The 26,525-nt window shown below is 35.8% G+C and overlaps 2 protein-coding genes across 2 annotated transcripts; one reads left to right on the top strand and one right to left on the bottom strand.

The window, feature by feature from the left end:
• Positions 1–318: 318 nt before the first annotated feature.
• LOC130628612 (uncharacterized) lies at positions 319–22,163 on the bottom strand. Its single transcript, XM_057441593.1, has 19 exons — positions 22,073–22,163; positions 21,250–21,987; positions 19,123–20,716; positions 18,669–18,853; positions 10,981–18,477; positions 10,303–10,584; positions 9,812–9,961; positions 9,002–9,238; positions 7,698–8,107; positions 7,487–7,597; positions 5,755–5,914; positions 5,227–5,405; positions 4,322–4,646; positions 3,658–3,809; positions 3,174–3,357; positions 2,484–2,642; positions 1,502–1,567; positions 1,055–1,284; positions 319–845 (listed from the first exon to the last, which is right to left on the bottom strand). Exons 1-19 carry the CDS (start codon positions 22,161–22,163, stop codon positions 696–698), a joined length of 12,900 nt encoding a protein of 4,299 aa, XP_057297576.1. The 3' UTR covers positions 319–695.
• A 1,996-nt stretch (positions 22,164–24,159) lies between these two features.
• On the top strand, positions 24,160–26,315 carry LOC130629253 (calcium/calmodulin-dependent protein kinase type II subunit delta-like). Its single transcript, XM_057442391.1, has one exon. It carries the CDS (start codon positions 24,838–24,840, stop codon positions 25,987–25,989), a length of 1,152 nt encoding a protein of 383 aa, XP_057298374.1. The 5' UTR covers positions 24,160–24,837; the 3' UTR covers positions 25,990–26,315.
• Positions 26,316–26,525: the final 210 nt, after the last annotated feature.

The raw sequence follows: 26,525 nt of genomic DNA, 5'->3' as shown, positions 1-26,525 counted from the left end.
ATTTAACGTTTGTCTGTGAAAAACAAATCACGTCGGTTTTATATGATAAAGGTCTTAAGTTTCGTGTAAGTCATAAAGTCAAAAACCAGCAGCCGTTTCGTAGCCCCTTTATCGTCGGTTTCCATTAATATGAAACTTGTTATCAGTATGATATTAAGATGTTGTTTTTGTCTTCATAAACTTCGAATTTCGTGTGAGTCACTAAAGTAAAAAAATCTTTTCGTGGCCTCTTCACAATTCCAGTTTAACGTTTGTCGGATATAAACGAGTTGGTTGTTTCTAACCGCATGTAATTGACACAGGAGTAAGGAGCAAGCATTTTCTATGTACTAAAATATTTCTTACTACTAGGGCCAATATTTACATAAAGTTAGATTTTGTAGATAAATTTTTACAGTATAAAACAGTTTAAATCCTCAAGTAGCGTAAAAAATTTTATTTATGGTAGCTTTGTGTCCGTTTATATTAAGCTTCGTTTTTTATAAATGGATTTAAGTAGGAAGGAAAACTTGTTAGAATAGCACTCGGGTAATACGTCAGAATGTTTTACTGTCCGTTAGAATTTTAGGACAGGAGTTTTTTGCAAAACGTAACTATTGTTGAACTCCTCTTCGCTATCTATCCATCCTTTACATGGACTGTGTGCCATTGCCTGATTTTCATGCAGTTTTGTGTCTTTGTTTCTATCAGGGCGTTTATCTTTTTCCATCATAATGGTTCGCTGATACTGCGCATATTTTATTAAATGTCTGCGCAAGTGCGAGTTTTCTTTTGATCTTAGTCACGTGAGATATTTTCTCCTCCAACGAAGTGTCAACATTCTTGAAAAGCAATTCTTCAAAACTCTGAAAATAAATAAATACATTTTTGTCAAAAAAAAATTGTAAATTTTATGTTTCCCCGCCTTGGGATTAGTTTTCGGTTTAAGTGCACTAGACACGCGTTTTTAAACTTTCCCAGAGCCTCTTATCTTTTATAGATCTCACAGCAAGATCCTGGGTACAAGGTTGTTAAAAATTTTTCGCGGGAAATGCAAGTGAAATATTTTCCTAACCTTTCTAATGTCATCGAGATTTTCTTCTTCGGTCACAGTCGTTGAGATAGTCGATCTTTTACCCGCGGCTGCGTATTGTGCCTGTTGGTATAAACTTCTCATATACAGTTGAAGTTCTGGATAGCCACGCTTTCGTAGAAGTTGATGAACCTGGCCAACACATTTTGGGATCAATCCATTTTGTCGCTTCTCCAGTTTAGCAGATGCCTTATTAAACCAACGGTCAAAGCCTATGTAAAAGAAATATTTAATCTGTTAAAGAAAATATAACTGGACTTGGGAATTAAATATTCAGGAGCATCACTCCATGTTAGAAAGATTAAAAAATTACTGACGAAACCGAAGCTGACTTCCTCTTTATTTGTAATGTCATCATAATTAATTATCTATTCGACGTTTGTTTTCAACGAAAAAAGAAAGCCACCACAGAGGAGATTTTTTACTCACTTCTCCGCAGACTTGATGCGTACCACTCATACTGTTGCTTGTCATATGCAGACATATTCAATGATGCTAAAACAAAAGTAAGTTTTTATTTTTATTTATAGGAAGTATAATGTTTTCAAATGTCTCGCTTTACCAATATATAACGTTTCAATGCAAGTCAATGCAGAGAAGATTATAGAAGTAGGGTTTTCTGTCTCTCACACAGAAAGAACGTTTGCTCATGATAAGATATCAACAGCAACTGCCGCACAGAACAAACAAAATGTGCGAAAAGCGTGGGGAGGACTGGGGAGATATAGAGACTACCATTAGGGAATATGTACACTGAAAAATCTAACATGGGGGTGGGGGCGTACAAGTCTCCTCTTTTCTTCTCTCCTCACCTCCCTTTACTCTCCATTTCTCTTCTGTTGCCTTATCTTCTATATATTTTTAGAGTGGGTGGAAATGTGTTTTTTCTACATATGAATTTATTAATCCATTTATATACAGTCAACTTTGCTAAGAACATCAGAAATTGTCAAGAATTTCCAAAATATTGTGTCAAAATGAGGGAGATATACTATCCAAAAAAATTAGTTAAAGGTGGTAGGAATGTCAGAGATATGTAGAGTTAATATTGCGTGGACAACCTATGCTGCAGGAATTACCTACCCTCATGCTTTGATCGACCGATAAGGATACGTTTAAATTAAAGCCTTTACCTGAAATTTTCAACATTACTAGTCGTTTCCCTATGTAAAACTTCGAGGGAATTCACCCATCGCTACTCACAGCTACCATTTTTCCCTCACAGATGGAAAGTTGTGTATTATGATCGATTGCATTATACATTCTCTATCTGACTCAACACTTCCCCTTTCTCGTCCCTGGAGCTCATTAGATAAAGCTCTGGCCACAAGACTGCGTCTTCTCCCTCTCCTTAATAAATCTTACTTGTATGAATGAAAGCATACATAGGCATAGCAAAAAAATGTCATACCTAATTCATTCCTGATTAAAGAATCTTCAATAGCTCGTCTCACTTTACCGAGGTATTCTTTTTCTGATTTTGCATGCTGTAAGATTTCATCAAGTGCTTTTGCAATATCGTTGTAACTGGATATAGTATGAGTGAGATTCCCACATGAAGTGTTATCACCTATAACAAAGCAAATATATCTCTGCATTCATAACCTCGTTCCCTGGGCATTTTGCCTTTTTCTTGAATTTGATAGTGGTTGTGATACAGTCAGAGAATAACTATCGAGGTAATTTCCTACTATCACAGATTTGACACATTAAAAAAACATTCATGCAATTATTCCGTTTATCACGGCATCTTTTTTCTTACGGATATCGGAACAACGAATTAGTCCCTGGGAATGAGGTTGTTTTATTTGCAGACAGCGTTGAAAATTGGTGCAATGTAATCAAAAAAGAAGAAGAACAAAATATACATCAGTTTTAAATTTATAACGGTCTTTATAACGAACTTTCGGAAGAAGTTTTGCAGAAACTGATTAGCTTGTCGCTTTCAACTAGTCAAATTAAAGTCATCTCAGATTCTCCAAGGTTGTTCTAACAACAAGAACAAACTGACAAAAAATCCTCCTTTTATATCAGCGTTCTGTCAACTTCCTGTGAGAAAAAGAAAGCCCTCAGGACGAGATTATGTCCTGCACAAACTTACTCGACATAGCTCGAATATTTTCCACGTTCAAATCAGAATCATCAACCGCCGTATTATTTGGGCTGCCATGGCGACCATAAATGGCTGATATTATATCGCTGTGAAATGAATAAATTGGCTCTGGTTCGTAAAGTAGCTTTTCGTAATATTCTTCCAAACGTGAAGGTATATAAACACGTTTTGCCTATGATAAACAAAAAAATGATCGAGTCAATAATTAGGTTTATCAAGTCAGCAAGAATAAGCGAGGTAACAAAAGGGATGGCAATAGGCGTTTCTTTTTTTTGTTATTTGTATCGGAGGACAATATCGTGTACAGACTCTTTACGTCAACTGGAACTTAAAGTTATAAGAAAAACAAAAACTTTCAGTCCACCTTTTTGTTTTCCATCCAAACAAGTATAAAAAAGGGTCACCAGGAAACTCATGGAAACGAGGTTAAAAGAACATGAAGTTTTACAAAAACACTTAATGACAGACTAACCTTTGCATGGACGACTTTATCTTTTGACTTCTGTTCTTCTTTCTCAGCCTTTTCTGTTTCTTTATCTAACTTCGAAAATTCTTTTTCCTTCTCTTTTAATCCTCTTTCCATTTTTGTGGATTCAGGGTATTGCTTATTGACAGCATCGTTACCTAGTTATGAAGTAAACAATGCTCGGTGTATAGTAACCTAATTACAGGCATGGCTTACTTAAAAGGGGAAATCGATTTCAATTTTCCTTGGAAAACTTCGCGGGAATTCACCCATCGTTACTCGTAGCTACCATCTTTCTTCCACAATGCCATTCTCGCGCTCAAAGCTTTTTGAGACAAAGAGCTCTGGGATGCGGAATAACACAATGTCTTTGTTCTGACTTCTCTGTTAAAAAGAATTATCTCTTATCCTATATGATGTCACCGAAAACCTTTTCTTTTTCCTTCATTTTACTGAGGTTTAATGAGTTCTGATAAAAAAGGATAGGTATTTTTTTGCTTCTCTTACAATTAAGTTAGGAGTGTAGGTTTGTTTAATCTACAATGAAAAGGGCGTTTTATTCTCAACACTAGATCCATATCAGGGTTTTTTTATTCAAAATCGCCTTCTGGATGTTAAATCACATGAGATAAAATTGAAGATAGAGTTTTAAAAAAACAAAGCTGTATACCTATCGTTTCGAACATCTTTCCATTTAAACATAAATCACCACCCATCGCAAGCTCTTTTTTCAACAAACTAATACTCATGTTGAATCCGACACATAAACTATCTGTATCTCCCAAGTTAGCACTTATACAAAAATGATGGAATTGAAAAACATCTTGGAGTGCTGCTTTAGCCATGGAGTTTGCTAGATCAGTACCAACACTCACCAGCTTTTCAATAACTTTCATTAAACCTTCAGCTATTTTCATAGGAAGTTTGGCCAGATCAGCGAATCGCTTTGCGAATTTTAATGAAACTTTCGCACCAGTTAAAGCTAACAGTTTCATCTAAAAAAAAAAAAAATGTTACGTCACAATAGGCGAATGCAACTTCGGTACTGTAGCGAGTGAAAATCTGAGAAAAAAAATGATTGTACATTGTATATCATTTTTGAGACCGACATTGACTCACGAGAACATAAAGTGTAAAAGTGCATTCCTGAACCAAGTTCACTATGGATAGATTTTGATAAAATTATCCTTAGAACTTGACACAACTCTATTTACCAATAGAAATCATTCTGTAAAGGATTTTATTGTACTGGAAAAATCATTCAATTTTTCTTGCGAATTATGTAAAAACCGAATAGTATGTTCACAGACGTTTATTTGGCTATCAGAAACCTCAAACTGAATGGCTTAGAACTATTTATATTTTTGACCAATTTAAAGTTTGACGTCACAAAAAAGTGTTGACATAAGCAAAAATTTGTCGCTGTCATTTTGGTCCTTTTATGTTGTACTATAAGTATGCTAAGTTTGATTCCGTTTGAAAAGTCTATCCAAAGTTACGAAGGAGAGCAGGGGCAAGGAGGTGGCGGGGGGATCCACCACTGGTCATATATGTTTAAAATACTCCGGAACTCACCTTGGCACTTGCTTTCGCCAACAAGTTAAACCCTCTCTTTTTGAATTTTTCGTTCTCACATTTTAACACACAGTCTAAATCGGGAGCCCGTTTGAAGCAAGGACTGTAACTGCGACAAGAAAGCCAGCCGTCAAATACCTTCGTGCAATGCGAATCATCTGTATAACCGCCCTGACATACTAAAAACAAAAGACGAGTTATATTGAATTAATTTTATCCATGTTATTGGAGTATTTGGTAAAACCATAGTTGACTTTTCTTGCTATTAACTATTGCTAAACATTTTTTTAAGTTATTTCAAAGAAAACTTCGTTTCCAGGGCTTTTTATTTGTAAATGACTCTAGGCAATATAGAACCCACGTCAACCTCGTCGACATCGTTAACCTCATCCCAAGGCGTTTTAGGTTTTATATTTGGATAAAAACCCTGGAGACGAGGTTGAAAGCTCGTCACATATGCCTCACAAAGTAGTTTTTATACATGCTACATGCTGAAAAAGAGTCCTTCTTTTAAACATATTGTTTTACCTTTAGGACAACTAACAAAACAGTTCGTGGATACATCTCGTCGATTTTTTAAAATTTGTCGAGTTTCAGAATTCACTTGAGCTTCTCGTTCTTTAATTCTAGCTTCTTGCTCTGCAAGCTTCGCTTTCGCTCGATCAAATACTTCTGCGGTCTGTTTGACCTGAAATAAAAAGGCATAAGATTGTACGCATGCGCAAATGCCGGCAAGATACAGTTAAACTCATGTAATTCGAATTCTCAAGGGACCGAGAATTTTGTTCGAATTACATGAGTTTCGAACTAGATGAGTTTTCATATTTTTGACCTAATTCGATGAAAAAAGTCTTTCCCAGGTTTACTTTCGAACTATTTTTTGTATTTTCGAGTTAGAATAATGAAATACTAAATTCATAAATTTTCGAAAAAGTCTTTGATTGTTGATTGTTTCATTTTCTGCTCTCGTTTCTTGGAAATCTCTTCGGAGATCTTCTGAATCAATGGGATGACGTTCGATGATTCGAAAAGGGTCATCTTTTTGAGAGTCTCGATTGCGTCGTCAATCTCATTTTGCGATGGGGGTGGAATTGGTTCATCATCAGGACACTCTGCACTTTCGTCGTCTGAAGAGCCGTCATCGATGACTTCTACTTCCGGATTTTTATACATATCCACAATTTCTTTGACAGACAATGGGCGTGATTCATTAGTAACAACGTTGAAATCTATATCAATGAACGATTCGACATCCAGATCGTCAGGTGCAATGTCAGGTCTAATCTTTCGTAATACTTGATGGATGCGTCTTTATTGGACATACTATCCTCCAAGTCACGGAGAGCTTCATATTTTGTTTTTAAAGTGAGTTCTTTATGCTTTCTTTTCCCCATCTTGTCTTGATAAGAAATGGAAGCCAAAAGCAGTGGACGAGCTCCAATCGAATGTAAAAAAAAACATTCGATTGCAAATTATCGAGTTGGTAAGCTTCAAAAACTCAAAAAATTCGAAAATTCGAATTACATGATTAAAATTTCTTGATGGGACCGGAAAATCTGTTCGATTTACATGATTTTTCGAATTACATGGGTTCGAATTATAGGAGTTTTCTTGTAAGGTTTTCAAGGTAAATTCTGAGGGGACCACAGAATCTGTTCGAATTAAGTGAGTTTTCGAATTATAGGAGTTCGAATTACATGAGTTCAACTGTAGTAGCAGTGCTTAAACTATTAGCATATTTACTTAGGTAAAACATATCTGCGCATGCGCTGATAAAGACGCAGTGTTTCCAAGGTGATAAGAACAAGCTAGACATATTTCTATTTTTCTAACTAGCTAAGAAAAACAAAAGAGCAGCTAGGCATGCTGAAATAACTATTTGGAGAGTCTAGCTGGGTGATTGACTTTATGAATGTTTCTTTGATCCATGATCAGCTTTACTTAAATAAATATGGTTCTGGTAGCCTTATGGTAGAGCGTTCGCTTCCAGTGCAGAAGGTCTTGGGTTCAAACCCTGGCCAAGCCATGCCAGAGACTATAAAAGTGTGAATCTATCCTTTCTGCTTAGCACTCAGCATGAGAATAGGATTGATATTTCAGGCGGTTGTCTAGTTGAGCAATTGCTGTGCTTGCACGACTTTCGTTAGCTCAAATGAGAACTTTATATGCACTAGGACGCCCATCGCACGACCCTCGTCGATAGCAGTACCAATAGAAACTGAAAGGCTATCCTGGGTAAATATTTCAATAATAATTTTACCTTCTCTTTGGCTCTTTTGATTGCATTTTTTGCTAAGTCAGCAATAGCATTTAACCTGTCTGTGATAACTTGCATCAGTTTTTCAATTTTTATTGATAAACATGCTTCCAACTGAAAAATAAAATGGTAGACATATTGAGTGACGTTAAGAAGAAATTGTCGCCTTCAATTTAAGTTTAATAATAAATCGAGTAAAAATATAAACACTCACTCGAAATTTTGCGGCCGCCACACCCTGGCTTGCGTCAGCTAACAGCATAATATTTCCTTCTATCAGGTCGAAAAGATTGGCTTTTAAATTCATCTTAAATTCTGTGTTTGTTATAAGCAGGAATGCCTCTGCCTGGATTCCAAGTAAACATGCCGCTCCCTCTGCTTTTACAAGTAATCCGGTTTTCCCGACTTTTATGGTAAACGCTGGACCTTTTTTATTATCGGTAATTGAACGATGAAATTTAATTAGGCCATTTGCAAACTCCATCGGAGACATTTTAACATCAATGTCAATTTCATTTGACGTGATTTTGATTTTACATGACGCTTCGTAACCAAGTAAATTTATTAGACCGGAAATGAAAAATCCGAATTCCACGTGTATGTTATCCTTCGGTATGTCGACACCTAAGAAAAACGAGGACTCCAGTTATTAAGTGAAATCAAGTTCAGAGGCGATAATTTTGCATCTGCACAACAACTACCGCCGTGTGCCCTACTAGTTTTGTATTCTTGATGTATAGGCATATCACATAGTTATAAGAAGCCAATCAATTTTTCGACAATTTTTGAAAACACGGTGTATACAAAAATACTCCACCGTTGGTGACAAATAAAAATAAAATAAACAAAAAACACTCTATTTTCATCACGTGATTTCTTACCTTAAGTACCATTTTACATCGGGCAGGAATAATCATTTCAAAATGAAATGAATCGCGTATGAAGTTCTTTATATCAAAGTTTACTCAGACGCTCTGCTTTGTACATATGCATAGAGGGAGAATAAGTTCTTCATCACAATAATCAACCTTTTGCCAATGAGCTAATTATTGTTGCTGCGATGAGCGAAAGATTTCAGTGGAGTTTTCCACGAGCTAACGACCAGTGCAAAAAAATTTATTAATGAAATAAAATCGCATAAAGTTATTCGTATCAAAGTTCTGCGAGTAGCTTTAAAATTTCGACCATGACCTTGTAACCACTGAAATATACTAGGATAATCTTCGTTAAGCCAGGGAGCAATGCCCTGGTGGTTAAGACAAGGACCCTGAGACTTTTCGCAGTCAAATTTTTGTTAGGAGAAAATGTAATGCCATGCAAATTTTTGAAATCATCTGTAAAGATGTAAATAAAACTGTATCTAAGGCTATATCACCAATGTCGAACATTTTAATGTTTTTCTCCCTTCGTTATTTGTATTGTTACGATGGTCACAATGTGACCACAATATACATTACTGAATTCGTTATAAAAACAATATAGTTTCCAGTTTGCACAGGAAAGTGAAAAACAGCCTACCTTTAGGGTTGGATGTGAACGCGATTTGCAAGCCTTTCGGGAAACCGCTATCTTTGATTGGATTCGGCAAGGGTACTGATTTATTAAGAGCTTTGAATAACGCACCAATTGATAATTTGTCAGTTTTACCATATAAATAGTTTCCAGTTGGATCAGTTGGATCAAACCCAAAAAACACTTTTGACTTGATTTCATTTCCTGTTCCAAGCACACCAAACCAGACATCGCCACCAAGTTCTAATGAAGAAAGGGAACGATAAAAAGAAATGAAATCAAGGTGAAAATATACATATTATCATCCTGCCCTTAGTTGTTTTGCCAAGCAAGTCATTTCCCTCGATGTATTGAGGATTCATATAAAAAATTTTGTAGACAATTTAAATGCATAGCGTCATAAAAATCTAATGAAACCATTATTTTACTCCAATAACCAGAAAAAGGATGCAAATAAACCAGCACAGAATAAGTTGATCACATTAAACAATCTAAATTTCAAACCGATTAATATTCTGGATTTTATTTGGCTGGCTGAAACACCAAATTAGATCTATTTCTTATTCTTGACCAATCATTTCGTACGATTTGGTTTAGCAGCTCTCTGAGATTCATTCACCATGTGACAGTTGTTAACTACCTGTTTTCTTATGTAACCTAGGCGTGGTCTTTTCGCCAAGAAACGGATTGAAAATGTTGTCGACACGAACGTATAAACTGTAGGGGTAGATCATCAAAAACATTTTCCTCCGTCGAAAACTTTAATCACTTTACCCGACAAATCTCTAACCAATAATGACCTTCCAAACTACTTACCGAATCCTGGCATCGGTGCCCCAGGTTGATAGGAAAGAGATAATATTGCATTCCCGATCGCCAAGTTGTTTATACCAAATGCTTTCTTCCATATACCAGACATTGACATTTCAAACTGTAAACTACCTGTTGCATCGATTGATATTTTACCTGAACACAAAGAGGATAGAAAACTGCTAAAGTATGATTTGATAGACACGAATAAGAAAGAAAAATAACTTAGGCAGTGCAAAAAACAACAACAACAAATAACAGTCGTATGGATCTTTGGGAAAATGCATAATAAAGTACTTTATCTGCGTTTTATTATTCTGTAAGATATCTAAAGAAAATGAAGCCATTTTCTTACAACTTGGATCAGGATATGGATTCCAAAGATTGCTCCAAAATATTTCTTAATTTTCGACTATTTTAAAGATGTTCTTAGTCTAAATAACGTTAAAATTCCAATAAAATTTGAAAATTTAAGGATATCTAAAGAAAACACCTACCTATAAATTTCAACGCAGGATCCATTATTTTCAACTCTGCTTCTATCACTACCTTTGAATTGACACCTTCAATAGACATCCCCAGCAGTATGTTGCGTAAAGACGTAGATTCTGTCAACTCAGTTTGACCAGGGTATTTGAACGACAATTGTACTCCTTTGGCATTAAAAGAACCTTGAAGTTTCAATGCGTCAACGTCATGAAGTTTCTCCTTGATGAATAAGCACATCTTATTGCCTTCACAATCACCAGGTGGCGAGAACTCGACGTCTACTGACACACCTATGAGAATTGTTTAATGTGGAGATTAAATTTAGTCAAATCTAGGCATGTAAAATGATTAATAGATTTCCTTGAGAAATCAAAGTTGAGTTTTGTTGTTTTTGGGGTCTTGATTGCCCAAGACCCCAGAGGTATTAAAAAAACTTGGATGGGAGTTCTTATTGGTATTACACAGCAAACAATATAGTTAAAAGATTATTTGGAAAGATTTATCCTCAAGAATATGCTACTACATTTACGATTCTTCTACGACACTAACAAATACAACGCAAACAAAGATTTGCAAAATAATGGGCGCGCTAACATAAGCAAGAGAATATGAAATTAAGTGAGTTTAAAGCAAAACAAACAAACAAAACAGCAAAAAAACAAAACAAAACAAAAAAAAGAACCTACCTTCCACGACTTCCAACGATCTTAACTCACTGGTAGCAAACTCCTTACGTTCGATTTTCATATTTGTATGTTTCGCTCGTGCGACTGCTTTGCTGTTATTTGATTGGTTAAATTTCGTGTTGTTGTAATATAGAGCTGTCTCGTTTACCTTTTTAGTTTCATTTATTTTTATATTAGCACTGTTTAATTGCTTTATATATTTTCCATACAACATAGTTGAATTATTAAATGTGGACGATTCATTTCTTTGCTCTCGTTGCGCGTCAGACATATGTAATTTTCCTTCGTTTCTTTTTGACTGCATCAAGGAATATTGCAAATTTTTACTTTTACCTTTCAACGTGGTTCCAATTACCTCTTTGATGACACTATCTTCAGTTGAGTTTCTTAACTTTCCAAATGCCGGAGACATTTCGGTACTGTCTACCAGTATTTCTGCACCGCCTCCGACGACGTTATTATGTCGACGTTTAAAGTTAACGCCTGTCGTGTTTTGAATCCAAACATTAAAGGATTCCATGATGCTGTTATTGTGTTCTTGCTTTCCTGGACTGTCGTCTGATAGAGCTTGTGAAATATTTCCTGGATTTTTAGTCAATGTTTGAGAAATATTATTAATAACGTCATCTGACTGTTTTTGCGTTAGATTTCCCTGTTGCTGTCCGTCAACACTTGGAACTTCTCTAATATCGCTGTCATCCAAAGAAGAGTTTCGGTTACGATGTCGTAATCTTGACCTGGCGATCTTATTTACTTTTGAGTTTCTCTTTTTATGATTGCGCTTTGCTTGTGGCTTCAATTCCGTCTGTACTATCACCCTGCGCTGTGAGGAATTTCCAACTTTTTTATTTTTCTTCTTTTCCTTTGTGGTACGTTTCTTTATTTTTGTGGTAGGTTTCTTTTCTTTTGTTATAATACCTTTCTTTGTTTTTTCTCTCTTGGATTTGCCAGTCTTATCCTTATTAGAGGATCGTTCAGAATTAACCATATTCTTGTCGTTTTGTGGATATAGATATTCCTTCAAAGCTTGTTCAAGCGAAGTCTCATAACTCTTAGCATTGCTTTCCATACTGTCAAGGTGTAAACCTTTTTCATTCTTTCTTCTTTTATTATTTTTTGCTTTTTCTTTCTTATGTTTCTTCGTGTCGTTTTTTATTTGCAGCTTCTTGTTTTTCTTTTTGTCCTTCATTTTCTTGACTGCAGTTTCAACAGATATCCCATGTGACTTCCCTTTGCTGTGTTTTTGTGTTTTGTTTTTGAAATGAAATGTTTCCATCTCAGAATTGGTGGTTTTGCTCGGTTTGAACTCGTCGGCGTCTAGCATATCCCCGCCGTAATCTGTCGTTCCATTGTATAAGTTATATGCGTCCATAGACGTCTCTGGAATTGCCATGCGTTTTATGTTGCCCTTTCTCATAACTCCTGCGATTGGTCTTTCCCTCTTCGAATATGTTTCAATGATTTCTTCCTCTCTGGAGAAAGTTTCATTTTTCTTGCTAACATGGTTTTTAGGTTCAGAGTTGTTGTAGATATGTGCTCTCGGCAGAGCATTTAAGAAAACTTCGCTTTCTGATGTTTCCACCTTTCCGATCTGCGACACTTCATTTCGAAGTTCATCATCAAAGCCATTCTCAATGTAAGATCCATTTCCAACTGTTATATACTGATCTTTTGCGTTTTGTTCAGGTCTTAGTATGCTTTCGTATTTATGATTCACTAAACTGTCATCCAAATTCTTTGAATCTTTTTTTGAAATGCTATCGTCTATGCTCTCACTTTCAGGATGAGGCTGAAATTTTCTTTTATTATGCTCTTTGGAATGCATTTTATATTTTTTTATTAATTCTTTTTCCATACTTTCCAATCCTTCATCTAATCGACTTTTCAAATGTTTTTTGCGATGAATTCGATGCTCGTGTCTTGTTCTGCCATGTTCGATTTGTTTTGCCATGGCGATGCTATCTTCGAATGTGTTGTCGTCTTTGTCAAGGTAGGAATAATTTCTCTGGTTTGGATGAAATTTTGGAAGAAGTTTATGCTTGTTTTTGTATAAATTTTGCAAGCCTTCAGTTTCAACGGATATCGCATTTGTTTTGCTATCGGGTCGAATCTCCATGACAACCTGTAAGTTTTTATTTTTTACTAAATACATTGTTTTGTTTTTCCTCTCGTCCCGCTTCCTCGCGTTGATACCATGTTTCAATTTTTTGCGATAATCCGATAAAATGTCGGCCACCTTTTCAAGCTTCCTAGATGGGTGTGCCTCCACTTTTCGTCCGAGTAAATTAATGTTTGATGCATAGTCACTTAACTCTCCTGCAATCTGGTCTGGATTTTTATCACTTAATTTGACATTTTTGTTAACGTAATCAGTAAGGATTTTGGAGTTGTCATCATTTTCTTGCAGCTCAATGACTTTATGTTGACTCTCTCTCGGTACCTTCACCACAATCTCTTCCTCTTCATCTGGTTCTAACTTATCTTTGAGTTCGTCCTCCTTCATTGTCTCTGTACTTTCCTCAACTTTAACATCTTCAACAGATTTAAGTGCCGGAGTGTCTATATCTTCATTTTGATTGGTTAGTTCCTCTGCCTCATCCTCCTCCTCCTCGGTGTTATTGTCGCTTACTTTGGAAATATCTTGACTCTTTGTTTTTCCAATCAGAGCCGACTCGTTGTTTTCATCTATGCTGTACTCGTTATTATCAGATCCTTCTTCTGCTTCTGTTTCTTCTGCTCCATTATCTTCATCTTGTAAGGTCAATTCATTTCTTTCTTTAGCATACACGTGTTGATGTTTCTGCCTCTTTAAACCGTCATTATTGTAAGTCTTGACTTCTATGTCATTATTACTTAAAGCGTCTTCAACTTCATATATCTTTCCTTTCTCTCCTTTACCTTTCACGTCACTATCATCTGAAGCCAGTGTGTCATTCCCATCATGCAATACACTGACAGTATTATCCCCATGATGTAACGGCAAGATGCTTCCATGATCCGTGTTGCTCTTCAAAGCATTTTTAGCAAGGCTGAGTATTTCTTCCTCCTCTGATTTCTCATGAGTTGTATGACGATTCGGTTCGGTTTTTGCAAGCGCAGCCAATTCTTCTTGGTCTTCATCATCCTTTTGTCCAACACTACCATCGCCATGCAATCTGTCATCATCATCTTCCTCCTCTGTGATGTTGTAGTCGCGCCCACCTACGTGTGTATCGTTTTTGTTGAATGGAGAGGATAGCCTGTTTGGTTCATCATATGTTTCTTCTAAAAAGTTTCTTTCTTTAGATCCTTTAGATTGTTGACTTTTAAATGCAGTTAATTCTGACTTGGCTTCCATAATTTCTTCGTGATCTTTTTCAGCATCTTGATCCATACTAGCATTTTCTTCATCACCATCTGTAGCTGAATTGTTCAGTGCTTGATATGAATCTGTACTGTTTCGTGCTGACGAAACCTTTGGCGTTGCTTGCTCGGTGTTAGCTTTAGATCCAGTTGCATCGGCGACAGGTTTATTCGCTGCTAAATGTGTAGAATCCTCTTTTGTTGCATTTGTTACCGTTGTATTACGTTTTGTATCTGTTAGAGAAGACATTTCTGAATTTGGTTTTATTTTTGTTACAGTGGTTGACCCTTGGGTGGCTTCAACATTGTGAGTAGTAGTTCTTACACTCTCCCCAGCTGTCGTTGCAGTATTATTCCTCACACTCGTTAGATCTGCAGCAGTACTATTGTTGGTGTTATTTGAGACGTGGTCAAACTTACTATCATACATGTTAGAATCATCTTTGATTTTGTTCATGGGTATATGTGTAGAAGCCTCGCTAATGTTGGTTCCAGTTTTGAAGTCACTGTTTTGGATGTTCAAAGCTGTATCATTGGTATTGTTTACTATTGAGAAAGAAAGGCTGTGAGAATCATTTCCTCCATTACTTTTCTGGTTCTTGATGCCAACTTCCATTCTTTCCTTCATCTGTCCAAATAATTTATTGTCGTTCATAGGATTCTCTTCGCTTAATTTGTAATTTGTCTCGTTTATACCAATTCCTTCATCACCTGTTAATTCAACATGGAATATGTTTTGTTTCGGCCGAGTGTGATTTCTTTTTGGCTTTATTTTTCTTTCTGCAGTTTTTGTGACGATGACAATATCTTCAGCGTCATTATCACTCAGGTCGCTGTCTTTACGTGCGTCCTTCTTCAAAGCTAACTTTCGAATTTTGCTGAAGAAAGTGTCCCCACTGTTTGTATTTATTACTTTTTTAGTTTGCGTCTTGTCTGGAATGCTTGTTGCTGGATCAGTAGCTGTTGTTTTTTGCGGAAATACTTCTGTGATTGGTTCAAGTAATCGAGTTTGATGTATCATCGAATTTTGAATGTTTTTAGTTTCACTGGCGCTATGAAGTTTTTTGTAAGGTGGAGAATCAGAAAGTATTCTTGTTGTTGATAAATTTTTTTCCTTAATGTCATTTGGTTTGTATACCATACTCTGTAGAGTATCTTCTTGTGTTGCTTTTAGTTTCTTGCTATTCTGTAAAGTATTTTCTTGTGTCGCTTTTGCTTTCTTGATATTCTGTAAAGTATTTTCTTGTGTCGCTTTTGCTTTCGGGCTATTCTGTAAAGTATCTTCTTTTAATGCTTTTGCCTTCTGGATATTCTGTAAAGTATTTTCCTGTGACGCTTTTGTTTTTTGAATATGTTGTAAAGTATCTTCTTGTGTCGCTTTCGCTTTAGGGATATTCTGTAAAGAATCTTCTTGTGGCGCTATTGGTTTTTTGATACTCTGTAAAATATTATTTTTCATTGTAAGATTCTGCATTTCACCAATTTTATTTGATAGCCCGTAATTAACGTGAAATTGATTAGTTTTCATAGGAACAAACTTGTAGCTAGCTATCAAACTATTAGTCGTGTTAGCTGGTAGTGGTTTATGTTTTAAGTATGATTGATGATTCGGTTCAGATTTCGCTGGAATAATATCATCATTCTTTCCTTTTACTCTTACCCGGAGTGTTTTCATTTTAGGAGCAACAAACTTTACTTGCGTGACTTCGGTATTAGCATCTCCTGTTTGTGGCAGTTTTTGTTGATGTGTTCTCACTCCTTGAGTCAATTTTTGTTCAGTATAAACCATATTACTTTTACCAAGATTATTATCAGGCGTTTGTCCATCCACTGTAGCATCCGCCCAATTATTCATAGATTCAGTTTTAGAATTTACGGTTGTGGAAGTAACTTTTTTAGTTTCATGTTGGAGAAATGTGTCTTTTACTTCACGCCCATCATTACCGTCAACCGTAACATTGAATGGCGCTGCTACCGCCAAACCGTTTGCAGAGACCTCTTTTGCGGGTGTCGCAAGTTTCGCATTCTTTTGTATTGAACTTGGTTGGTGTTCTTTATCTTTTATCGGTGCGGTGTTGTAATTAATACCATGTTCTTTCTCAGAAACTTTGACTTTACCGAGATCAGTTCGGGTTTTTGTTTCAGTGACTTTATTAGATAGACCAATGTTGTTTATATGGTTAAGCTCCTTGTGAGTTTGAGCCATGCCGGCATTTTCACTGTGCTCCGGACTGACTGTGGTTGTTGGAGTGTATATTTTAGCTTGCAACGGAAGGACTTCGTTGGGAGGAGTACTCTTGTTGTCAATAGCAACTATTGTCTCAGGTGTAGCTGTTTGGCTTGGCACAGATTTGCTAAGATGTTCGCTGGCAGTGTAAGTACTTCCAGGTGCGTTTTGGGTTTGTTTCTCAGGAGCAAGAGCTGACCCTACATCCGTTTTTAAAGGAGCTTGCTCAAGCATAAACGGCATCTCTTTTGCTTTGACCTGCCCAACCACATTTTCAAAACTGTTTTGATTCGAGTTGTTAGAATCCATCTTTTTTAGCTCTGTCTGGATCGATTTTAACTTATTTAATGTCACCGTGAGGTCTTTAGAATCGGATGGGTCCAGTTGTATGGATGTCTCGTGTGCTTTATGTTGCTGGTAATCATGGTTGTTAGTAGCCTCCTTCTCAGCGTGATGGTAAAGCTTCTTTTGAATCTCTTCTTGTTGGTTTACTTGCGGTGCCACAAGCGGTGCAACCGTCGGCTCATGCATAGCAGCTAACTCAGCATTCAATCGTGCGTATTCTTGTATCAAATCATTATTTTCGTTCTGCTTCTCTTCTTCTTGAGAATCTGCAGTTTCGTTTTTCTTTCTAGTATAACTTTCCGTGGCCACACGCGCCTCCTCTTCATCCTCTTCATCATCATCATTGAAGCCATTGTTTAATTCAGAGTCATTTCTATGTTCTTTCTTGTACAAATTGTAAACATCGGCTCCTGTCTCAGGGATGTAAGCCACAGCCTCTCTCTCCACTCCATACTCCTCCTTCTCAAATTCAGGTTTTGTTTGTTTTTCACGCCTGCTTAATGGTTTCAGTAAAGAGACTGGATTAACGTTACGTTGATACTGCGCAAGCTCAGCCTCGTATGCGTTATCCAATTGAGATTGCTTAAAAACATCCAAGTCAACGTTTGAAGTTTTCTTGATGTTATCAGGCGTTTTCGTGTCCTTTTTGTATGCATTTTCACCTTCAGTGAGTGCACTTTGCACATTATTTAGGTTTGCAACATTCTGGAAGCTGGTCAATTTGTACGCGTCGTCAAATATATTTTCTATGTTCTCACGAGGACTTCCTTTCCTAGCAGTGCGTAACCAAGTCAAATATTTCTCTTTAAAGTTCTTGTCTACATTCGTATGTTTGTTAATAAAATTTCTTTTGGAAGTTTTGTGTTTTTTATGATGTTTTCTTCGTTTTTTAAACTTTCGAATTTCACTTCTTTTCTTTTGTTTTTCATTTCGTTTTTTCTTTCTTTTTACAGTCTTTTTTCCTTTATTTGATAGTTTCCCAGGGTTACTTTTACTTTTCTTTATTTTCCCTTTTCTTTGTTTATCTGCTTCCAGATCACGCGCTCGATGATGACCTAAGATGGAGCGTTTATCTGCTGATTCATCAAGCACTCCTTCGTTGAGTTCCCGTTGAAGTTCGTAGTTCTTAGCATTCTTCTCTTGGTTGTTGGTATTATAAGCTTGAATAAGTTGATCCATTAACGACGTCGGTTTCTCAGAGCTTAGATTACTTGTTATTGCTGATGTCTCTTCTGATTCCGGTTTTTGCTCCATGACCGGACTTGCTTGCTGTTCTGTCGTAGAGTAACCTACACTATTTGAATTGTCATAAGAATTAGGACGTGTGACCAGTTCAGGGCTATTATAATGCGGTAACGTTTGTTGCTGTACTTCAGGTTGAGCCTGGCCTATTGCGATGTTGTTATACCCTGTTGACTGATAAACATCTCTTCGTTTGCGAGAGTGACCATGACTAATGCTAACGGAATTATTTTGAACACCAATTGTGAGCATAGTCGAGTTAAATGTGGCATTTCCAGAAGAAGGTGGAAGGCTTTGTCGTTTTGTTTTGGATTCTAAATTCGTGTTGCTAATGAGAATGGCTAAAACAAAGAAGGAAACAAGTTATAAATTTATACCTATGTTGACATGCAGCATATATTAGCCTATTTCATAGCCTATCTCATATATCAGTGTTTTCGCATGTTTTTCCAGGTTGTTTATTTTCTGATGTATCCGTTACCATAGATACATTTTTCGAGCTAAAACTTTAACAAATAAGTAAATTGTCTACCTGCTTTCGTGTCACCAATCCACGAAATGCTTAACTTCTTTCCAATCATTCTCTCTAACAGATCATCTAATTTTGCATCTTTTAGAACGATTCCCACAGCAATCTTCTTCTTGTCGTTTTCCAACCACAATATTCCTTCCATAGTAAGGTTTTGGAGTCCAAACAATAACGGAGAACCTGTGATTCTATAAGAAAATTAGCAATAGTGAATGAATGATTTAATAAGTGAATGAATGAAAAATGAACGAATGAAGAAATTAATGAACGAGTGAACGAACAAACGAATGTATGAGTGAATTTACGATTGGCCCCTTTAATGGATTGAGCGAACGAACGAATGGACAAACAGGTGAACAGACCGTCAACTGGGTAGGCGCGGGCTGGTGTGGACGATGTCGAGGGTGAGAAAATCATTTTACGTAGCTTGTATTCAACTGTTTAAAAATATGCTTACCTAATGAACTGGTCAGCACTCTGACTTGCTTCAACTCTGAAATCTTGTATATCAAACTTCAAAAGTTTTTCCATAACTATTTTCAATTGTTCTGGAAGCACGTCTACTTGGAGTAAGCTTAAAAAATCTTGAAATCCAAATGTAGGGAGAGAAATGATTATTTTAAAGTTTTTTAAACCTTCGTCGCATGTTAAAACAACATCAGCTTTCCTTGTACCAAGCTTTTGTTTACTTTTTAAAGTTCCGCAGTTCCATACACCGCCCTCTTTGTCTCTGTCAGTCAAAAGTTCTAACTTTGGTTTCTCAATCTTCATCGTATTAAACAAGGCGTCAATTGTTGTTAGCATGGTAACTTGCACCGACACTTGGTTTTTGTTAGATCCAGTAAATGTGATTTTCTTTAGCTGGGCGTACACATCGTCACCTGCATATAACCAGTCTGGAAAGTCAGGATTTTGTAGGTCCTGGATTTTCTTTAAAAATTCACTCAATATTATTTTGTTTTCAGCATCAAAATTAATTTTGTCTTTTTTTTCGCAAATTTTTAATCTCGATAAAATATAACTCTTACTATCCGTCGTCACGTTTGTCGTCAGTGCTCGTTTATTGACGTCATTAAACGACGTTAGAGTTTGCAAAGCGATCCCTACCGGTATATCACCTAAACGGGTGTCGGATTGATATTCATTTTGTGTAATATGATGACCAGATATACTTAACACACCGACATCAACGGATCGGTCAATGACGGGTATTGCATTCCGACGTCGTTGCAGTAACGCCGATAAAAACGTCAACACATCCTCTTCTAATTTTCCTTTTAGTATAAAGGCTAACTTAATTGGTTGATTGTGCTTACGTATTAATATAATCTCGATGAAAGTTGTTACGTTAGATCCTGAGCTTCTGAGTGTAGCAGTAGATGTTAAATAAAATCCTTGCGTGAGATTGTATAATCCTTTCATGTAGAACTTCTTAAATTCCATGTTCTCGATTACGTCTCGCTCTATCGAGGAACAGATTTTCTCGTAAAACGTATGTTCAGCTCGAAATGTTTGCAGAATATCTAAAAACGTGACCCTCTCCCCATTTATTGAAATTGCGTATTTACTATCGTTAAATGCTTTCGAAGCTTGCAGAGTCAGCATTCTTTCGTTTAGTTCCACGTTACTTTGCACGTTAATACTGATTTGAGAATTATTGATAACTTTGGTGTGATAATTCTGAAAAGTTACAGCTAACGAAACATTCGTTAGTAATAAATATCTATCTAAAAAGTTTATCGTGGCCGTATTATTAGCAAGAAATGTCACTCGATCTTGACAATTATCAACGGTCAGTAAAATGGCATAAAATTTTTCAGCTGGTAAATTCCGGTCTGTTAATTTATAAAAATCTCTTAGTTTCCAATAGCCTTTTAACATCTTTTTAAGGTTAAGCAATCTATAGCAATTATCTCCATTGGGTGTTATTGTGGAGATACATTGTGTGTTTACTACTTTCAAAGTACAGCCTGAATCAAGATACTGCTTGTCTGTATCCTTTCCTCTGCTTTCTCTTAGTGTCTCGTCTAACCATGATGGTAGTTGCATATCTAAACAGTAATAATGCCGTCTAACTAAGGCATAACTTCCTCAAGCGACAATAAAAACAATAAAAATAGTAATACAGAACTGATGACAAGTCTTGCTGAAAATGAGAAACCAAAACATAATCAAAGGCCAGAATTGTCAGAAAAATTAAAACAATTAGCGAAAAGTAGGAAAAAAAAGAATTTAAGAAATTATTGGTGAAGAAACGGTAGCAGTAAAATATATGAGGTTGTGCTGCAGCAAAATGGTGGTCATACGAAACAATAACAAATAGAGTAAAAACAGCGTTTAATCCCTACCTTTTCCATTAACATTCAAGAGTAGTGTGACCACTACAACAAAGAGTCTCATAGTCAAAATTTATACATTCATCACTTGTTATGTTAATTTCTTGGAAAATTTATTTCATTGTACTTTATATTTGTTTTTAACATTCGTAAGTCTTAATTCTTGTTGGTTCATCATTTTGAGCATTACTTGCCGCACTTTTATTTTGAACCCGCATCGAAAGTTAATGAAAAGTGTGCGCACTCACTGGCAAACAGTATTGTTTTTAAAAAATCAACTTCGTCACCAACTTCTTTTAGAAGGGAACGTAGGAAAGGAATGAGAACAAAGTGGTGCATTTCTCTAACTGTGAACGTGAGTTGTTTCAGACGTTCAACGAGACAACTTTTTTCTTCTTCTTCTTCTTCTTCTTCTTCTTCTTCTTCTTCTTCTTCTTCTTCTTCTTCTTCTTCTTCTTCTTCTTCTTCTTCTTCTTCTTCTTCTTCTTCTTCTTCTTCTTCTTCTTCTTCTTCTTCTTCTTCTTCTTCTTCTTCTTCTTCTTCTTCTTTTTCTTCTTCTTCTTCTTCTTCTTCTTCTTCTTCTTCTTCTTCTTCTTCTTCTTCTTCTTCTTCTTCTTCTTCTTCTTCTTCTTCTTCTTCTTCTTCTTCTTCTTCTTCTTCTTCTTCTTCTTCTTCTTCTTCTTCTTCTTCTTCTTCTTCTTCTTCTTCTTCTTCTTCTTCTTCTTCTTCTTCTTCTTCTTCTTCTTCTTCTTCTTCTTCTTCTTCTTTCTCTTCTTTTCTTCTTCTTCTTCTTCTTCTTCTTCTTCTTCTTCTTCTTCTTCTTCTTCTTCTTCTTCTTCTTCTTCTTCTTCTTCTTCTTCTTCTTCTTCTTCTTCTTCTTCTTCTTCTTCTTCTTCTTCTTCTTCTTCTTCTTCTTCTTCTTCTTCTTCTTCTTCTTCTTCTTCTTCTTCTTCTTCTTCTTCTTCTTCTTCTTCTTCTTCTTCTTCTTCTTGAGTGTTGTTTTTAAGTTATTGCACGGGTTAACCCTTTTCTTGTAAGAAACTTTCCAGAAACAGTTGCATCAAAGAATACTGGTCGTTATTCCGTGAAAAATTGGTTTAAAGGCTTTTTTTAGATTTTTGATAAGCGAATACTGCAAGAGCAAGTTTGTGTCGCCCGTCATTTAACTTTAACCATAATGTATATCGTTATTTTTGTGTCTGTAAGACGACTTTTTCTTCCAAATAGACAAAAAGAATATGGAATATGTTAATAATATTTATAATTTCCACAGAAACATTACAGCAAAGTTTCTCAGACTGAAATATATTTATATTTGAGACTTAGTAGCTTTTTCATGAACTGGTTGAATAATTTTCAATCATTTTTTTTTCTCTGAATAAGAAAAAACGTGTTTAAATGATACAAATTTTTAGAGAAACACAACAAAATGTGCTTATGTAGTGACATCCTCGTCTCTGCGAAGTCTTGTATGTTTACTAACATTGAAAGCGAGGCTGGTCAGTTGCGGTTCGACTTGTCAAGTCACGTGATAACGACAACCCGCTTGTTTGAACATATAAGCATAGACTTGATAGCATGTTTGAAATCGTTGAAAATATATTTATTTAAAGAAGTCGCACAAACTAATAAAATGTCACATATGTGACGTAACAAAGAATTTATACATGTGACACCGTTCAATTTGCTATGACATGAAATTACTCTGCCTAGTCTCTGAAAAATTCGCCTATCGCTAATAGCAGCTACCATCTTTGATTCAAAGACAGACAGTAAGCTTTAAAACAGATACCTTATCGATAGAAAAAAGCCTGAAAAAAAATTCAGCAAAAGTCATTTTGACATAATTTAGTCACTTTTTGCAAATAAAATTCAAGATTGATTCGTCCCCAGGGCATCTTGTATCTTTTCTGACATCGAGACTGCGGTACGCCGTCCCGGTTACAGATAAGAGACAACAAGTGCTGGAAACGAGTTTGCACAAATGTTTGATTTTTAAAGCCTTCCTTTCTTCCAATAACACAACGACAAAAGGACAAAAGTATTTAAATCAACCGATTTTTAATTTCAATTATAATTTTTCTATTTTCTTTTTTTTTCAACATTTTCTCTGCTTTGGTCCTCAAATTCTGCTTCCTTCTTCCCCGGCTTAATTTTTTCTCTATCTAAAACGTTATTTAGACAGAAGTCAGATAATATGCTCATAACGACTGATTGTTTTTGTTGCATTGTCTGAGATGTTATGAGAAGTACAAGATATATTGCCAACTGCGGTTGGCGGTTTTAATCATGTCTAGACGAGAACAAATATTATTTACAGTTATACATCCCTCTGATGTTTTTATAAGGAAACTAACTGGATCGCAGAGATGAGTCAAATATTGAAAACTATACCCTGAACGTCAATCCGATTTTGCTCCTCAGTTTTGCTTTAAACATTGGATTATATCAAACAATGTAATATTTTTGTATCTCCTTAAATCACAGAAATTCAGATATACACTCCTGTAAAAGACGACAAGTCAATTTGAAGTGCTATTTTTATTATCATCTCTGTTATTATTATATCTACAAGTCGATGTTTCACGGTATAAAATATTTAAATTTCAATAATTTAGCTTCCTCTCCTCCCCCCTTTAACGTCGTAGTGACGTTCGTGCACTTCTCCATTTGTGAATCATTCCTTAATAGGTTAATATCGCTCAATAATAATAAATTTAAAAACATTATAATGTTAAACTAATCTTATGTAACTGAAAAAAATATAACAGTGCGCTGTTGCAAAATCATACCAACACTAGCTGATACAATAGCGATTACGCTACTATTTTGAATTATAATCCAGGTATTAATATAACAGACTCGTTTGCCCAAACTTTCACTAGAACACACAAATTCATCTGGTTAACAGGATATCTTTAATCACAATAAACTTACACACACAGTCGTCAAATTCAGCTATTTCTTATTTTAAGCAACCTTGTCCTCATCGAATAAAGATTTGAAAAAAAGCCTGGGTACGAAATTGATATTTGAATTTAAATGTTAGATTCACTGTTTTATTAATACGTTTTAAATCTGAAAAGATTTGTGAAAAACAAATAAATCAACACAAAACGAAAAAATACAAAAGTTCGTCGTAAGTATTGATGAATATAATTTTCGTGATTGGTGGCACGGAGACGTTAAAACAGGCAAGCTTTTATAACTTATAGGTAAACACAGAATATTCGAACAAAGACGGTATATACAACAAAGAATAAACGAAATCGCCAATTCTTTTTGAAAATCGGGATTATGTATTTCAAACGATTGTCAAGATGAACAAAAAACAATATTAAAATTTGACAGGAAGTAAATAAACTTTTAAATTTTCATCAAAAAGAACGAGAAAAGATATTTTCACATGCAAAGATTAAAATAGAACTATGTGACTCGTTATAACTTGATTTAACTTGAATACAAATAGCGTATGCACAACTCGGATAAAAAGAAAGTGAAGACGGAAGAAATATTTAACCTTTTATTGTTTTCGTAAGTCGGTACGGAAGTACTTATTCATAACGGTATACATTAACACAATGTGCCGAAACCGTTAGAAACAGATGCGAAAAAAAGTTTACTTATGATTCACAAGAAATAAAAAAAACACAAGACAGCAAGCAGTATTGTACAATTAATTTTAAAAACTTGTTTTAACACGCGAATAAAATTCTTATCGCGTTTTACTTGTTGGATATCTTTCCTACTGAGAAAATCACGTGAAGAGAGGTTGATCAAGTTTCATTCCGCCAAACAAAATAAATTTTCGTATAAAGTGTTCACGAATTTATTTCATGGGTTTGAAAGAAAAGGAGAAGATGCAGTTCGATGACCACTATGATGTTTCTATATTCCTCAATAAGGGTCACTTTGGTGACGTCTATCGATGCTTTGAAAAATCAACTGGAAACGAGTTTGCTGTGAAAATTATCACATTCCGAACCAACGCAGACGGGAACCGGATACATTCCTCCCGTGAAGGTGCAATATGGAGACGGTTAAAGCATCGAAATATAGTTGAATTAATCCGAATTTTTCGGACTCCGACGGAACATTACTTAGTAATGGAGCATGTGAAGGACGGAAATTTGTTTGATCAAGTTGTCAACTTCACAACATACACAGAACGCGATGCTTGTCACTTTATGAGACAACTACTAGAAACTCTAGTATACCTTCGAGAGAAACGGGTTATACATCGGGATATAAGAACTGATAATTTACTAATTAAACAAAACCGTTGCGGGGAAATATTGAAATTATCGGATTTCGGGTTAGCTATGCGTTTAGAGAAAGGCAAAAAATTTGTGAAAGTTGAAGCTAATGGTGCCCCGCTACATTTAGCACCAGAAACAATTTTAGAGAAACCGGTAAACTATGCGGTTGATGCTTGGTCAGCCGGAGTAATCCTGTTCACTTTGTTAGGTGGTTATCCGCCATTTTGGAATGAAAAACTTGAAACTCTGTATGCTGACATCATAACAAGAGATGTACGAATGTCTTCGCCGTATTGGGATAACGTATCCCATCATGCAAAGGAGCTTATTCTGGGATTACTGGACAAAAACCCGATAACCCGAATCACCGCCGAAACCGCTTTAAATCATCCCTGGATCGACATTCATACAGAAATTCCAAAAATGCACCGGAGGAAAACAGTCGAGAAGTTAAAAGAATTTAACGCGCGCAGAAAACTTCGTGGAGCTATTTTTACCGTACAGACAATATACCGAATGCAATCTCCAAAACGATCCAGTTATGATGGAACAAAAAATCGAAAAGTAAGCGTTGGAACTCGTTTATTCAAAATAACTGAACAAGAGAGACGTTCTTCTGTAGCCGTGACCATAGATAAAGACATGCCGAGCAGGAGAAAAGTATCAGAAGTGAACGTTCTGCTGCAAAGAAAAAACGATTTTCCTGGATTGAGAGGGATTCACATTTAAAGAATTCATGCAGGATGGATTGAGGTTGTACTGTAATGATTGTCCATCAATAAACCTTAGAAGACAGGCTGGTTTTTAAGAAACCCTTTCTTTCTGTTAACACATAATCAGCTTCTCAAAGGTTTAGCTGCGATTGGTAGCTGAGAACAAGACCTAGGCATAGTTTATGTTTTGTATTTTTAGGTAGTCCAATTCATCTTCTTTCTAAAAACGCGCGCCACCTTTTATAACAACTTAGTGCTCAGGACTTATGGTGGTGGGCATGTTGCCGGATTTTGACCGGTTATTTGTGGAACCTGGCCTTTAAGTGTTGAAATAAGATCGAATTCTGTTGTTCTCTTTATCTTGACGGGTTTTTTAAAAAATGGTTTAGTCTAAATTACCTTATAAGTATTTTTCTTATTTTAAACCTTCGAGTGGGACATTTTTTTAAAGAATTAAATCTGAGGATAATTCTCATTTAGGTCAATGTTCTGTCTGCTAACCCCAACCTCGTCCAGAGTGTTTATCTTTTTTTCTGACAATCTTGCGACAAG

This window comes from Hydractinia symbiolongicarpus, chromosome 15 (assembly GCF_029227915.1).
Source record: "Hydractinia symbiolongicarpus strain clone_291-10 chromosome 15, HSymV2.1, whole genome shotgun sequence".
NCBI classification, from domain to species: domain Eukaryota; kingdom Metazoa; phylum Cnidaria; class Hydrozoa; order Anthoathecata; family Hydractiniidae; genus Hydractinia; species Hydractinia symbiolongicarpus.
The sequence above is the reverse complement of the archived record's forward strand: the minus strand, read 5'-3'. Positions and strand labels throughout refer to the sequence as shown.